We start from the raw sequence: 13,631 nt of genomic DNA, 5'->3' as shown, positions 1-13,631 counted from the left end.
TAGATTTGGAGGCAAGCATGTGTGGAATCCAATCCTGGCTTTATACACTGTGATTTGGGATGAGTTCTTAACCTTTCTGAGCCTTAGTTTCCTAAAAACAGGTTATAGTAGCCAGTTCACAAGGAGCTGGGAGGCTGATAATAGATTATGCGTGAAAAGCACATTGTAGACTCTAAATGCTCTCTGGTTGTTATTCCATTAATGTAACAGATCTTTGCCATGTATCAACTGTACACACCAGTCCAACCTGTGCTGGGAGCTGTAGAGAGGCAGAGATGGAGACAGATAGTTTCTCCTCTCAGGATGTGAGTGGTCTAACATTGTCTTCTTCTGTGTATCCCCTCACCCTAAGTATGAGACATTCCTCATTACTGGTGCTCTTCATGGTATGCTGCCAGGGGTTTTGCAAAGCCTTTGTTCTCTGCTGCAATGCTACTACTCAAGAATATTTCAGAACTGAGGAAGTGATGATGTCATATCCCAGCAGAATAAGAATCAGGAAAGCCTCCCATCCTAAAATTACAATGTAGCATAATTTTTTTTATCATATGAAGAAAGGCAGCTAATTGAAGTCAGCCACAGGGAGAGTGAATTCAGATGTTTTCTGGGGCACTTAAAAGTGCATCTGATGGGACGCTGTGCTCACTGCTAGAAGCGAGCTGACTAGAAAACGTAAAAGATTTGTTAAAACAGTGAATCCTTTCCAAACATTTTTAAAGCCCAACTTAAGCAAGAGAGGGAGGGAAAATGGTACCTAAAAGAGAGTCCCCTGTGTCAGCTCATGATTGCTTATGTTAAAGAGATGATGGAAAATCCCAGCATGTGGATAATTTTTTAAAAACACATTTAGCTTTGATTTGAAAGTACATGTTAATGTTTAACAATGTTAGAGTAAAAAATAGTTTTTCCCCATGTATATTGACTGTTAAATGGTAGGAAGGTGGCAGAGGGGGCACATGTCATGTGTGAATGAGCATGTACATGAGTGTGTATGAACATGGGCAGTATTTATAGATTCACAATCTCTATGCCCAAAAGGGAAAATACTTATAACTAGCAAGCATTGGCTCTAAATGTTTTTAAATTAAGTGCTATGTTGATAAGCAGTTGATCACATGTGCCATTGATTAGTGACTCCCTTTTCTTTTACTAGGAGAGAAGTTTGTTTTTTTAATCAAATATTTTAAGTTGCTACTAAGAGCAAAACATTATCCTGGGAACAAGGCAGAGGTACAGGTCAACCCTTGACTTTTGGATGTTTGAAGACTTTCAGGAATCCCCAAAGTCTGGGCAATTTCATTTCCATTAAAAGTAACATGAATCTTTTCAACTTACACTAAATGTTGAACCTTCCCAAGCTTGATTCTAGGCCCAGTTTTCCTCTCTTCTCCTCCCAAGGTTTCACATGCCATCTAAATGCTTCTGGCGCCCCACTGTGTACCTCTAGCCCACCCGTCTGCTTTGAGCTCCAGACCCATGTTCCACATTAAATCTCAACTTCGATATAGATGGTACCCCACATTCAGTGTGTCCAACCAAACCTGGGGATGCAGTCTAAGTGCAGTTACCACCATCCATCCAGTTCCAGGACACTTCGATTTCATTTGTTCTCATGTCTAGTCCACCACTACGTCATGCTGATTCTATTGGTTAAATATTTTTGAAATCCACATGCTTCTCTCCTTTTCCACCATAGTCTCAGTCACCATGATCTCTTGCTTGGTCCCTTCTCCTCTGGCTCCTCTCCAATACCCTCTTTTTAGAAATGTGAGTCAGATCAGGTCACACCCATTACATCAGACCATTCAACAAGTCCCATTGCTCGTAGACAAAAACCCAGAATCCTTGATGTGGCCTCCAACACCAGCATGGCTCCCTGGGCTGTATATTCCTGCTACAGAGCCTGGAATAATCTTCAGCTGACTTCTTTATACGGTTAACCTTCTGGCTGCTCTCTAGACGTTACCTCAAAAGAAACTTCCACAAGAAAGCCTCTCCTAGCCCCTCAAACTGCCATAGTACAGAGTGCCTATCCTTCAGCTACATTGTGTGGCTGTACATTTAGTCGTATGATTACCGATCAGTGTCTACCCCAACAGTGCTGTGTATTCACAAGAGTAATGACCCTTCTGTTTTACTCACCAATATATTCCCAGCTGGAGGGCTAGGAGGGGGCTTTGTCCTGAAGGACCTCCTGAACCAAGTGAAACTATTTGGAATTTATCCAAAGGGCAATGGGAAGAAGTCTTTGAAGGATTGGAAGCAGGGGGACAATGTGATGGGATATACACTCTGGAAGAATCACTGGGGATGAGGCATAGAGAAATCTAGACAAATACTCTTGAAACACAGAAATAAGAGTCACAGTAACTGCAGGTCCTTGCCACTCTTTCTCTCTTCCACCTTTCCTCCCCTCCTCTCTAAATCCATTGAGGAGGTTACCCAGAGACCCTCTCAAACTAATGCTTGATCAACATCTAGTTGTCTGAACATTAATTGAATTCCTAACTACGTACTTGACACAAGGGATAATAAAGTGAGAAATAGTCCAGGTCCAAATGTACCTCTTCAGCCCACATCTCCATAGAAATTCTAGAGACTGTCTAATAAGCAGAGTATAATCCAGTGGGAAAAATGCTGCACTGGGAGTTAGAATGGAGGTCTTGAACTCAGAGGATGTTATAACTGAAACACTTACCCGGGTGCAGCCAGAAAATGCCTCACAGAGATGGTGGCATTTGAACTGGTAGGAAGGGTAGGATTTTGTCGGAGGTAAATTCAGTGGCTGGAACAGCATGTGAAGGGCATGGTGTGTTGGGGAATGGCTTTAGCCCTGGATGTCTGGGGTTGGGGATGGGAAAAGTGATGACATGTTGGGGCCACATTGTAAGAGGCCTGGTATTCTTAGCTCAGGGGTATGAATACCATACTGTGGGCCGCCAGAAATCACTGGACCACTCTTAATGTCTCTGGATGAAAAAACAATACATGAGGAAATACTTTATATTAAAGGTTCATAGAGAAAGGAGTGACTGAGCCAGTGAGAGCAGTGATCTTCTGAGCCCAAGAAACGCACAAGTGATTCTGGTCCTGAGGCAGATACACTGAGATCTGGGCCTCTGGTTGCAGTGAGCTGGCCCAGGCCTGCCCCTGGGAGGCTGGGTGGAGAGCCTAGCCACACACCCTTGCATGTTCTGCCCTGACAGCCATCTTGATTGTTATTTTGCAGTTCCATGGAGAACGGGAGGCCACCCGATCCTGCAGACTGGGCCGTGATGGATGTCGTAAATTATTTCCGAACCGCAGGATTCGAAGAGCAAGCTAGTGCGTTTCAGGAACAGGTAACTCGGTCTAGAGAAACACATGATGAACAAGATCACCTCCCTCTCCCACAGTGGGCAGAAGGGAGTGAGAGGAAGAGGAACAGAGAGCGGTGAAGGATGAGTGAGGCTCCCGATCATCCCAGCCCCTGAGAAACTGAGTGGGTGGGGGAGGGGAGGACGGGAGTGACAAACTAATGAGTCCTTCCTGCAAGAGAAAAGCCCAAGCCCGAGAGGAGAGGAGACACAGTCGCAGCTGCAGAGAGGAGGTCTCAGTCTCCTCAACATCTGCATCTTCTGAAAGACGGCACAGCTCTACCTTCCACACAAACACACTAGAAAGCAGAAAAGAGAGAAAAAGCAGGGACCAATCTAGCTGAGAGACATGCAGCCTCGTCTGCTCCTGGGCTTGGCACCACCTGAGCTGTTAATCAAGTCTCCTCCAGTTTGCTTGCTGGGTGCTGAGCAAAGTCTAGTGGAAAGAGGACACTAGACTCAGATAGACTCAGATCCTGGTTCTTGTAACTCTATGTGACCCCCGATAAGTTACTATGACTCTCTGAGTCTTGGTTTCACATCTGTAAGAGGAGGCTCTCAATGCCTAACTTGGTAGGGTAGTGCCATGAGGATTAAAGGACAGCAAAGGCACAGTGCCTAGGATAGGTGCTGGCCCAACGTTGATGCCCCCAAAAGTTAATTCCCTCGCTCAGGTCCAGGGTTGGTACTGGACAGAGGGAAGGAGGAGCAGGGGGTCCTTCCCAATTGTCTGGGTGAGTCCCGATTCCATTTTCCAGGCTGGGCCAGCTTTGTAGAGATGGTGCTCAAAGGGCTTTGACCATGAGGAAGCAAATCGGGCTACACGTGGTCCACGTGTACTACAGACCAGCTCTGTAGGAAAACACAGAGTTCCCATCTCCCTATCAATGAAATCTGCAGTCTTCTAAGCATTACGTTTACTTCTCTAATGTTGTAATATAATTGAGAGAATTATAAAGTGAGCAATGTGTTTAGCTGCTTCTTGCACATCCCTTTAGCCATTTCTTACTCTCTCAAGCTGGGTTTGGATAAGTGCACTTTTCTAATATCATATATTCCAATCTCTAGATTTCCTTCAATCAGTATTTCCTTCAACCTTATCCCTATGCATATGTGTCTCTTGTTAATTTGGAAAATTTGCCAGAATAACAGCTTAAATCACTTCACACGCACCAGGATAGCTAAAATTAGAAAGGCTGATTGCAAATGTTCATGAGGATGTAGAGCAACCGCACTCTCCTACATTGTTGGTGGGAGTGTAAAATAAACACTCATACATCTACCCCGTGATCAATAACTTCATTCCTGAGTATTTACCCAAGGGAAATGAAAGCATATGTCCACCAAAGATTGGTACAACATTGTTCAAATAGCTTTATTCATAAGAGTCCAAAACCAGAAGCCTAAGTGTCCATCAATAGGAGAGTGAATACACAAACTCTGGTCTAGTCATACAATGGAATAAAGAAAAATGAAGTACTGATATATACAACAGTTTGGATGAGTCTCAAAACATTATGCTAAGTGAAAGAAGCCTTACATAAAAGAGCTCATTCTGAATGGTTTCTGTCTTAGTCCATGCAGGCTGCTATAACAAAAATACCATAAACTGTGTGGCTTATAAACAACAAACATTTATTTCTCATGATTTTGCAGGTAGGGAGTCTAAGATCAAGGCACTATCAGATTGGGTGTCTGGTGAGGACCCGCTTCTGAGACAGCTGTCATTTCACTGTGTCCTCACATGGAGGAAGGGATGAGAGAGGTCTCTGGGGCTGCTTTTATGAAGGCACAAATATTCATGAGGCCTCTGCCCTCATGATCTAATTGCCTCCCAAAGGGCCCACCTCTTAATACCATTACTAATATTCCTAAGACCCATTGGGGGTTAGTTTCAACATATGAATTTTGGGGGGACACAAATAGACCACAGCAGTTCTATTTAGTTAAAGGATGAGAACAGGAAAATGCACTAATGGTAGAAAAAAATCAGACAGTGGTTGCCTCTGGATAGGTGGGAGAGGGGAATGACAGGGAAGGAGCATGAGGGAACATTCTGAGTGATGGTAGTGTTTTGTGTCTTGATAAGGGTTTGTGTTATGGGTATATGCGTTGGTCACCACATATGCACAGGTATATGCAAACAATTCAGATTTGTGTATTACATAGCCAATACATTTTTCCTCAAAATGAAAAGAACTGTAAAAAAATAAAACAATAATGGTATGCAAACTGAAGTATTCAGGGGAGAAGTATACTGATTTCGCAACTTACTTGGAAATGCATCAAAATATGGATTGATAGTTGGCTAGAGGGATGAGTAGTTGGATAGACATATGATAAAGTAAGTATGGAAAATGTTCATTGTAGAATCTAGGTGGTGGGAGTATGGGTGTTCCCTATAATATTCTTACGACTTTATGTTTGAAAAATTTTGTAATGAAATTGTGGGGGGAAGTAGCTCAGGTTGGAAAGTGGAAGGCTGATCAGCTGGAACATTTTATTTTGGTTTACTGATATAGTGTCCATTTGTGTCATTGTAGTTGAGTTAACTCACTTCTAAAATTAAATTTAAAGAATACTGTGAAAGGTTAACAAAAAAATGGACTTAGCTAAAAGGTCTCTTGGCCAGATTCCCTGCTGTCCAAAAGCATTTTTCAGAATGAGCTTTTGCTCAGACTCCTCTGGGGCAGATGTCCCAGATTGGGGGTGGGGATGTTTTGGGGCCTTCCAGATTCTGGAATGGAACCGGCCAGCTCTGAGCTCGGCCCAGGAGCAGGCCCTTTCTCCCAAGGATGACTTCACTCTGGCACCAGTGACAGTGGGAGGCAAAAGGAAACACAGTTTCCCAAAGCATCTCATTCAGAAGTCCTTCAAGGGAGGAAAGGAGCACCATCTTGCTTCTCCAACTCTGGAGCCTGAGAAATGAATTCCCAGGGGACTGGAATTTTGCAAGCATCGTCTACAAGCTCAAGTTCTTCATTCTTGTGGAAAGGTAATTGGGCGGGGAAAAGAGTCTGCCTTGAATTATTCTCTGGAAGTGATTCAATTCTTCCTCCTGCTTTGAAATTCTCATTGTCTTTCCTCTTCTCATTAAAGGAGGTAGAGGGCAAGGAGGGAACCACTGGCCAGGCTCAGGCTGATATGACAAGCAGCTGCTATGATTTTCATGAGGACTGAGGATCAGGGTCCTCTACTATGTTAACCTACCTCTTCCATTTCATGATTCAGAGGCCTTCAGTGTTTCACCTCCAAGGATCTTCCCGGCAATGAACCTGAAGCAGTCAGCTGTCACTCACCAATCATCCCAGATGGGAAGACTGCAGGCCACCCCCAGGCCAAACACATGTCCCTTTTAGGCACATCTTCTAGGTCACAGCAGCTGAGAAACAATAAGAATGGTCACGTCCTGAAATCTCCTTAGGGGAGGCTTTGCCTTGCCATCTGATGGAAGCATGGCAGGGATGTGAACATCCCCTAAACCACCTTAGAAAAGGGCAGGTTCAGAAAGGGTTGCCAAGAGTAGCATGTCTCAGTTGATGTGAGAGCTTAATTTCTTGGCTGTTATGGATGTAATATTTGTGTCCCCCCAAAATTCACGTTAAAGTTAAAGCCCTAACTCCCAGTGTTTGGGGCCTTTGGGAGATAGATGAGGTCATGAGGCTGGAACTCTCACGATGGGATTAGTGCTCTGAAAAGAAGTGACCAGAGAGCTTCTCTTTCCCTCTGTGCCATGTGAGGATATAGCACAAAGGCAGCCATCTGCATGGTAGGAAGAGGGCCCTACCAAGAGCCACATGTTGGCACTGTGATCTTGGACTTCCAGCCTCCAGACTGTGAGTAATAAATTTCTGTTGTTTAAGCTACCTAATACATGGGGTCTTGTTATAGCAGCCTAAGCTGACTAAGACACTAACACTGACGCCGGACGTGTCCACCATCCCATGTGCCAACTTTCAGGAGAGTGTCTGTCTTCTTGGTATGGTCTCACAGTACATTACTGGATATTCTCTTGTCGTAGCAACCAGACTCAGGTGGATTTCTAGCAACGCGTTCCCTTGGAAGATGTCAGGCCATTGAGCGAGGTTTGTCCAAAGTGCAGGAGTGTCCCATGTTCCTGTGGTATGGAGGGGCAGCTGAATTAACTGGGGGATCTTTGTATAACCTCCTTTTCTCTTTGCAGGCACACTGACACCTAACAATTATCTCCATTAAGTTTCCCACTAGTGCAATTATCTCCATCAGGTTTTCTTCTGGCCAACCTCTTTTGAGCCTCTGTGTGAGCCACAGGTGCAAACCAAAAGACTTATCAAGAGGGAAGGCCCAGGGACTTCCCTGGTGGCACAGTGGTTAAGAACCTGCCTGCCAATGCAGGGGACATGGGTTCAAGCCCTTGTCCAGGAAGATCCCACATGCTGCAGAACAACTAAGCCCGTGAGCCACAGCTACTGAGCCTGCACTCTAGAGCCTGTGTGCCACAACTACTAAGCCCACGCACCACAAGTACTGAAGCCCACACACCCAGAGCCCATGCTTCTCAACAAGAGAAACCACTGCAATGAGAAGTCCATGCACCGCAATGAAGAGTAGCCCCCACTCACCACAACTAGAGAAAGCCCGTGCGCAGCAACGAACACCCAACTCAGCCAAAAATAAATAAATAAAATAAATAAATTTATTTTAAAAAAAAAAGAGGGAAGGCCTAGGCCCCTGCCCAGCTCCCTCCCCACCCCTGCACCAATGATCCAGTGTCAACAGTGTGTGTGTCTGGGGTTGTATTCCTGCTCTGGCCATTCTGTCATGGCTAGTGATGACGCTGTCCCTTGGCCCACTGGCCTCATTAATGTAGTGCCCCAGAGGACTCACTGGCCCATAAGAGCAGGAGGCAGTGGGATCCCTTCCTAGAGAAGGCAGTGATTCCAGCATTGTCAGTACTATCTCTCTCTCCCACAGACACCATGGTGGCTATTTTCCCAAGTATCTTCCAGCAGACAGACTCTTAGGCCGCGGTGAAAAGCATGAGTGAGAATCATGACTCCTGGTTTCATTTCTCCTGATTGACTCATGGTCATTAGATGACCCTGCAGAGTTTGCCTTTCTAGGACTCAGATTTCTATGATGAATGTTGAGTTAAACAAGCAGAATATTGCTCAAGTTCCTGCTTTAAGAGTCAAGTGTTACCTTGAAACTGGCCCTCATGAAGTTAGCTTTCAATGCACAACACAGGGCGCAAAACCCCTTGAGGTGCTGTATATACACTGTTGAATTTTCACAACTAGATGATAAAAAATTGGCACTTGCCCAGGGATGATGTGGGTTGCCAGGTTTTCAAGAGTCAAAGGTACCTCAGGAATTTTACTCTCCTAAGAGTTTAGTTTTTAAGAAAGAACCTTTTGACTAACTCGTTCAAAAGCATCTCCACCTTCCTCACACAGAACATTTAGGATAAGGTTTATTTTGTTAAACTCTGAAGGTTAACTGAAAAGCCATCTCTATTGACAAGGCTTTTAGTTGCCAGTTAAGTCCATCACAGCAACTTCACCACTCCAACTGGACCCTAACTGCAGGTCGCAAAGACTGTGCCCGTTGTAGGGTAATCACTTCATTTCTTCACTATCTGACTCATTCACTCAGAATGTATGTGAATAAGATGGACATGGAAAGGGGCCATTCAGTCAAGGTCACATAATTCATATTGTTCAGATCCTCAAAATCACAAGTGAGTGACATCAGTGCATCTGTTTCTAGAACAATATGAATCACTGAGAATTTTTTTCTCAGAGTATCATGACAAAATAATATGCAACTCATGGTGACAAATTAATTTTACTCCATATCACCTCACTTCCCCTAAACCACATGAATAAGAACAGTATTTTACTCTGAAATGTCCAACTGGTTGTTTAAGCTGTTTGCCTGAAATTCCAAGACTGACATTTCTTTTCAGATGGCTTATTGCTAACTTTTGATACGTTTCTGGGGCCACTGACTTAATAACTATAAATAAAATATTTTATTGTTACAAATTGCCAAGTAACACTAACTTCCTCAAATGGAGTAGTAAAGTGGGAAGGCCAATCAGAGCAACCACGAGCATGTGTCCTAAGTTGTGATTGGATGGACTTCAACTGTAATGATTCTAGATGGATAGTTCTAATTAGACCTGGGACAAATCCAGGTTTGCAGAGGTTGGGGGAGAGAGGGAGATTAAAATCATACAATTCTAAGAGCCCTCCTTTGGAATAAAAGTACAAAATCATGATACAAAATTGCTAAGGCAAAAATTAAGCTTCATTAACTTCATGGTAAATCCAGCTCTGGGACTTCCTTGGTGGAGCAGTGGTTAAGAATCTGCCTGCCAATAAAGGGGACACAGGTTCGAGCCCTGGTCTGGGAAGATCCCACGTGCCATGGAGCAACTAAGCCCGTGCAACACAACTACTGAGCCTGTGCTCTAGAGTCCGTGAGCCACAACTACTGAGCTCACGTGCCACAGCTACAACTACTGAAGCCTGCGTGCCTAGAGCCCGTGCTCTGCAACAAGAGAAGCCACCTTGACAATGAGAAGCCTGCTCGCCGCAACTAGAGAGAGCCCGCACACAGCAACGAAGACCCAATGCAGCCAAAAATAAATAAACAAACAAACAAACAAATAAATAAATAAATCCAGCTCTGAATTAGACCAGTTAAAATCCCACAAATTGACCATAACTTTTATTACCTTTTCAGCATATTATAATACCAAGTACTGGAAATATATGAGGTGCTTTGACACCTGATATTTCTTAACAGTCGAAGGCTTCTGAAATGCTTAAAATATTTTGTGGCATAATGAACAGGGGAAGTGGCACCTTAGACTCTGCTGATGTGTCCTTTCAGCCCACAAAAATTTAGAAAAGAGTTAAAAAACAAATGGGTAATGCTAGCAATAAGAAAACAGCAAAGAGAATGGAAGCAAAACTGATAAGGAAAGAACCTTTTGAATTTTTTTGATTGAAATAGAATAGATTTCTATAGACCAAACCCCCAAATTGTTGTTTAAATCATTGATTTGAAATGAGAAGTTATAAGACATTATAAGATAGCCAGGTACGTGGTGCTTCTTTGGCTTATTCACTTGTTCAATTGTTTCCATAGCTGTTACAGCTTTTTCTAACACTTATGAAAATAAATATAAAACTATTAAAGTTGGGGCTTCACTAGTGGCACAGTGGTTAGGAGTCCACCTGCCAATGCAGGGGACATGGGTTCGAGCCCTGGTCCGGGAAGATCCCACATGCGGTGGAGCAAAAAAGCCCGTGTGCCACAACTACTGAGCCTGCTCTCTAGAGCCCGCGAGCCACAACTACTGAGCCCGTGTGCCTAGAGGCTGTGCTCCACAATAAGAGAAGCCACTGCAGTGAGAAGCCTGCGCACCGCAACGAAGAGTAGCCCCCGCTCGCCGCAACTAAAGAAAAGCCCGTGCGCAGCAACAAAGACCCAATACAGCCAACAATAAAATAAATAACTGAAACTATTAAAGTAAAATAATGATCATTATTACAAGTATTATTTTACTTTAATAAGGCCACCTGAAACTATTGTAGGTATGAGAGTTGTTTGAAGGAAGCACGGAAGATTCTGGGCAGAAGGAGGATTAGATACAAAGGCATGGGAGCATGAAAAAACATGATTTATCTTGAGAACTCCCAGTACCTTGGCATAAGAGGTGCGGGAGCAGGGAATGCCTAAGGATAAGACTGAAAGATAAACAGGGATCCAGATAACAGATAGTCTGTTTGGGTGAGAGGAACTAGGAAACCACTGAAGGATATTGAGTGGGGAGTGCCAGGATGAGATTTGTGTTTCTGAAAGATCAGTCTGGTGACAATGTGGAGTGGCTTGGAAGACAAGGAGACAGAAGGCAGGGAAGCTGATATAATCACTCCATTGGGGATGGGGGATGGAAAGGAAGAGATGGATTAGAAAGTCTGGGGAAGATGGTCAAGAGAATTTAGTGGATCGTTGGCAATGGAGGGTGAAGATTTGTCCTGTCTCAGTTCTCTGCCTTAGCCCCAGGACTGAGCTCACTGCTCAGGGTGGGAGAGGGAGGAGGCTTGGGTGACGACTGCTAGATGTCTGGATTTGTTAGTTGCAAAGAAGTGTCATTAACCAGGACTTTAGTGAGAGGTCAGTTTTGTTTTGTTCTGTTTTTAAATTTATTTATTTATTCATTTATTTATTTTTGGCTGTGTTGGGTCTTTGTTTCTGTGTGAGGGCTTTCTCTAGTTGTGGCAAGCAGGGGCCACTCTTCATCGTGGTGCGTGGGCCTCTCACTATAGTGGCCTCTCTTGTTGCGGAGCACACGCTCCAGACGCACAGGCTCAGTAGTTGTGGCTCACGGGCCTAGTTGCTCCGCGGCATGTGGGATCCTCCCAGACCAGGGATTGAACCCATGTCCTCTGCACTAGCAGGCAGACTCTCAACCACTGCATCACCAAGGAAGCCCCGAGAGGTCAGTTTTAAGACAGATGGACTGAGTACAGTTTGGGGCACGTTCAGTTTGAGGGCATGTAGGCATCTAGTGGATATATCTAGAAGAGAGCTCAGGGGAAGGGCAAGGCCTAGAAAGAGAGACATGAGAGTCATCAGCAGTCATAGGAATGGGTGAGGAAGAGACAGGCATTTAAAAGGGGAAAAGAAAAAGGCCAAGGACAGCACCCTAGGGAGCACCCAGGTTTCAATTGTTAGGAGAAGAAAGGGAACTGGCAAAAGCATCTGAGAAATACTCAGTGTGAAAGGTTGTCTAGAAACCAATGAGGGGAAGAGTTTCAAAAAAAGTGAAATGATCAACAAGGTCAAATACCTCAAAAAGGTGAAGCCCAATGGGGTCTGCCAATGACAGTGGAGTTTCACTGGAGCTGGGGGTGGACTGGAACGTGGAGGACTCTTTCCTCCAAGTTGAGGAGTGAGTGGAAGGCAAGTGGAGGGAGCACCAGCAGCAGGAGGGTCGTGAAGACATGGGAGCTCTTTTCTAAGAGAGGAGATGCTCAAACTTATTTACATGCAGGAAAGTAGCCAGAAGAATTGGACACGTTAAAATTGAATGAAATTGAGAACAGTTCAGTGAAGCAAAATCCCTGAGGACAAGGAAGTGGATGAGATCAAAAGAGTGTGGAGAGGCAAGGATATGGAGAAATTTGAACCCTCATACATTGCTGGTAGGGATATAAAATGGTGTGGCCGCTATAGAAAACTGTTTGGCAGTTCTTCAAAAGGTTAAGCATAAAATTACCATATGACCCAGCAATTCCACACAAAAGAATTGAAAAGAGGGACTCAAACAGATACTTGTACACAAATGTTCATTGTAGCATTATTCACAATAACCAAAAGGTGGAAACAACCCAAGTATCCATGAACAGATGAATGGATAAGTAAAATGTGGTACCTAACATGCAATGGAATATTATTCAGCCATAAGAAGGAATGAAGTTCTGATACAAGCCACAAGATAGATGAACCTTGGAAGTATTATGCTCAGTGAAATAAGCCAGTCAAATATTGTATGATTCCATTTATATGAGATATCTAAAATAGGCAAATTCATAGAGACACAAAGTAGATTAGAGGTTATCAAGGGCTAGTGGAGAGGAGGGAGTTATTGCTTCATAGGGTTTCTGTTTGGTGATGGAAGAGTTTAAAAAACAGTGGCAACAATTGTACAACATTGTGAATATCACTAATGCCACTGAATTGTACACTTACAAATAGTTAAAATGGCCTATTTTATGTTATATATTTTTTATTGCAATAAAATGTAATGTCAGGTAATATACATGAAGACTCAATTTGGTCAATATAAAAAAATATATTGGGGATTAGTTCTGAGCAAGACAGGGACATCTTCCTCTGTCCTTCCTGTGCTCTGGGAGCATAGGTAAGGATGTGTGTGGATACAGCTGAGATGGCCCTTGTCCTAAGGGACATTCAGGGAGTTCCTGACAGTTTCTATATTCTTTGCTAACCAAGAGGCAAGCTCCTCTGCTTGGAGTGGACAGGATAGGTAGAAGTTTACTAAGGAACTAGAGGAGAGCAGTGAAGGTTGAGAATGACCTAGGGGAATGGGAGAGAGAGCTGAGCAATGGTAAACACAAGAACTGTTGATATATTCTCCTGACCCAGCCGAGACTGGTACCCTGCACGTTTAGTGTTCATCTTCTTGGTTTCTTGATTTTTTTCCCCCACTTCATCAGGTATAGGAATCAGAGAAGCTGGATTGATTGCTAAACTGCT

General features: G+C 43.8%; 1 protein-coding gene across 3 annotated transcripts in view; it reads left to right on the top strand.

The window, feature by feature from the left end:
- Window positions 1–13,631, top strand: part of SAMD13 (sterile alpha motif domain containing 13) — a 46,229-nt gene that overhangs the window by 26,198 nt on the left and 6,400 nt on the right. For all 3 annotated transcript variants that reach the window (XM_081224941.1, XM_081224943.1, XM_081224942.1), the window contains one exon: window positions 3,230–3,341. In XM_081224941.1, the coding sequence (XP_081081067.1) occupies window positions 3,230–3,341 (112 nt within the window). The remainder of the gene's footprint in view (window positions 1–3,229; window positions 3,342–13,631) is intronic.

Source organism: Mesoplodon bidens (genome assembly GCF_964165515.1).
Source record: "Mesoplodon bidens genome assembly, chromosome: 2".
Lineage (NCBI taxonomy): Eukaryota > Metazoa > Chordata > Mammalia > Artiodactyla > Ziphiidae > Mesoplodon > Mesoplodon bidens.
The sequence above is the reverse complement of the archived record's forward strand: the minus strand, read 5'-3'. Positions and strand labels throughout refer to the sequence as shown.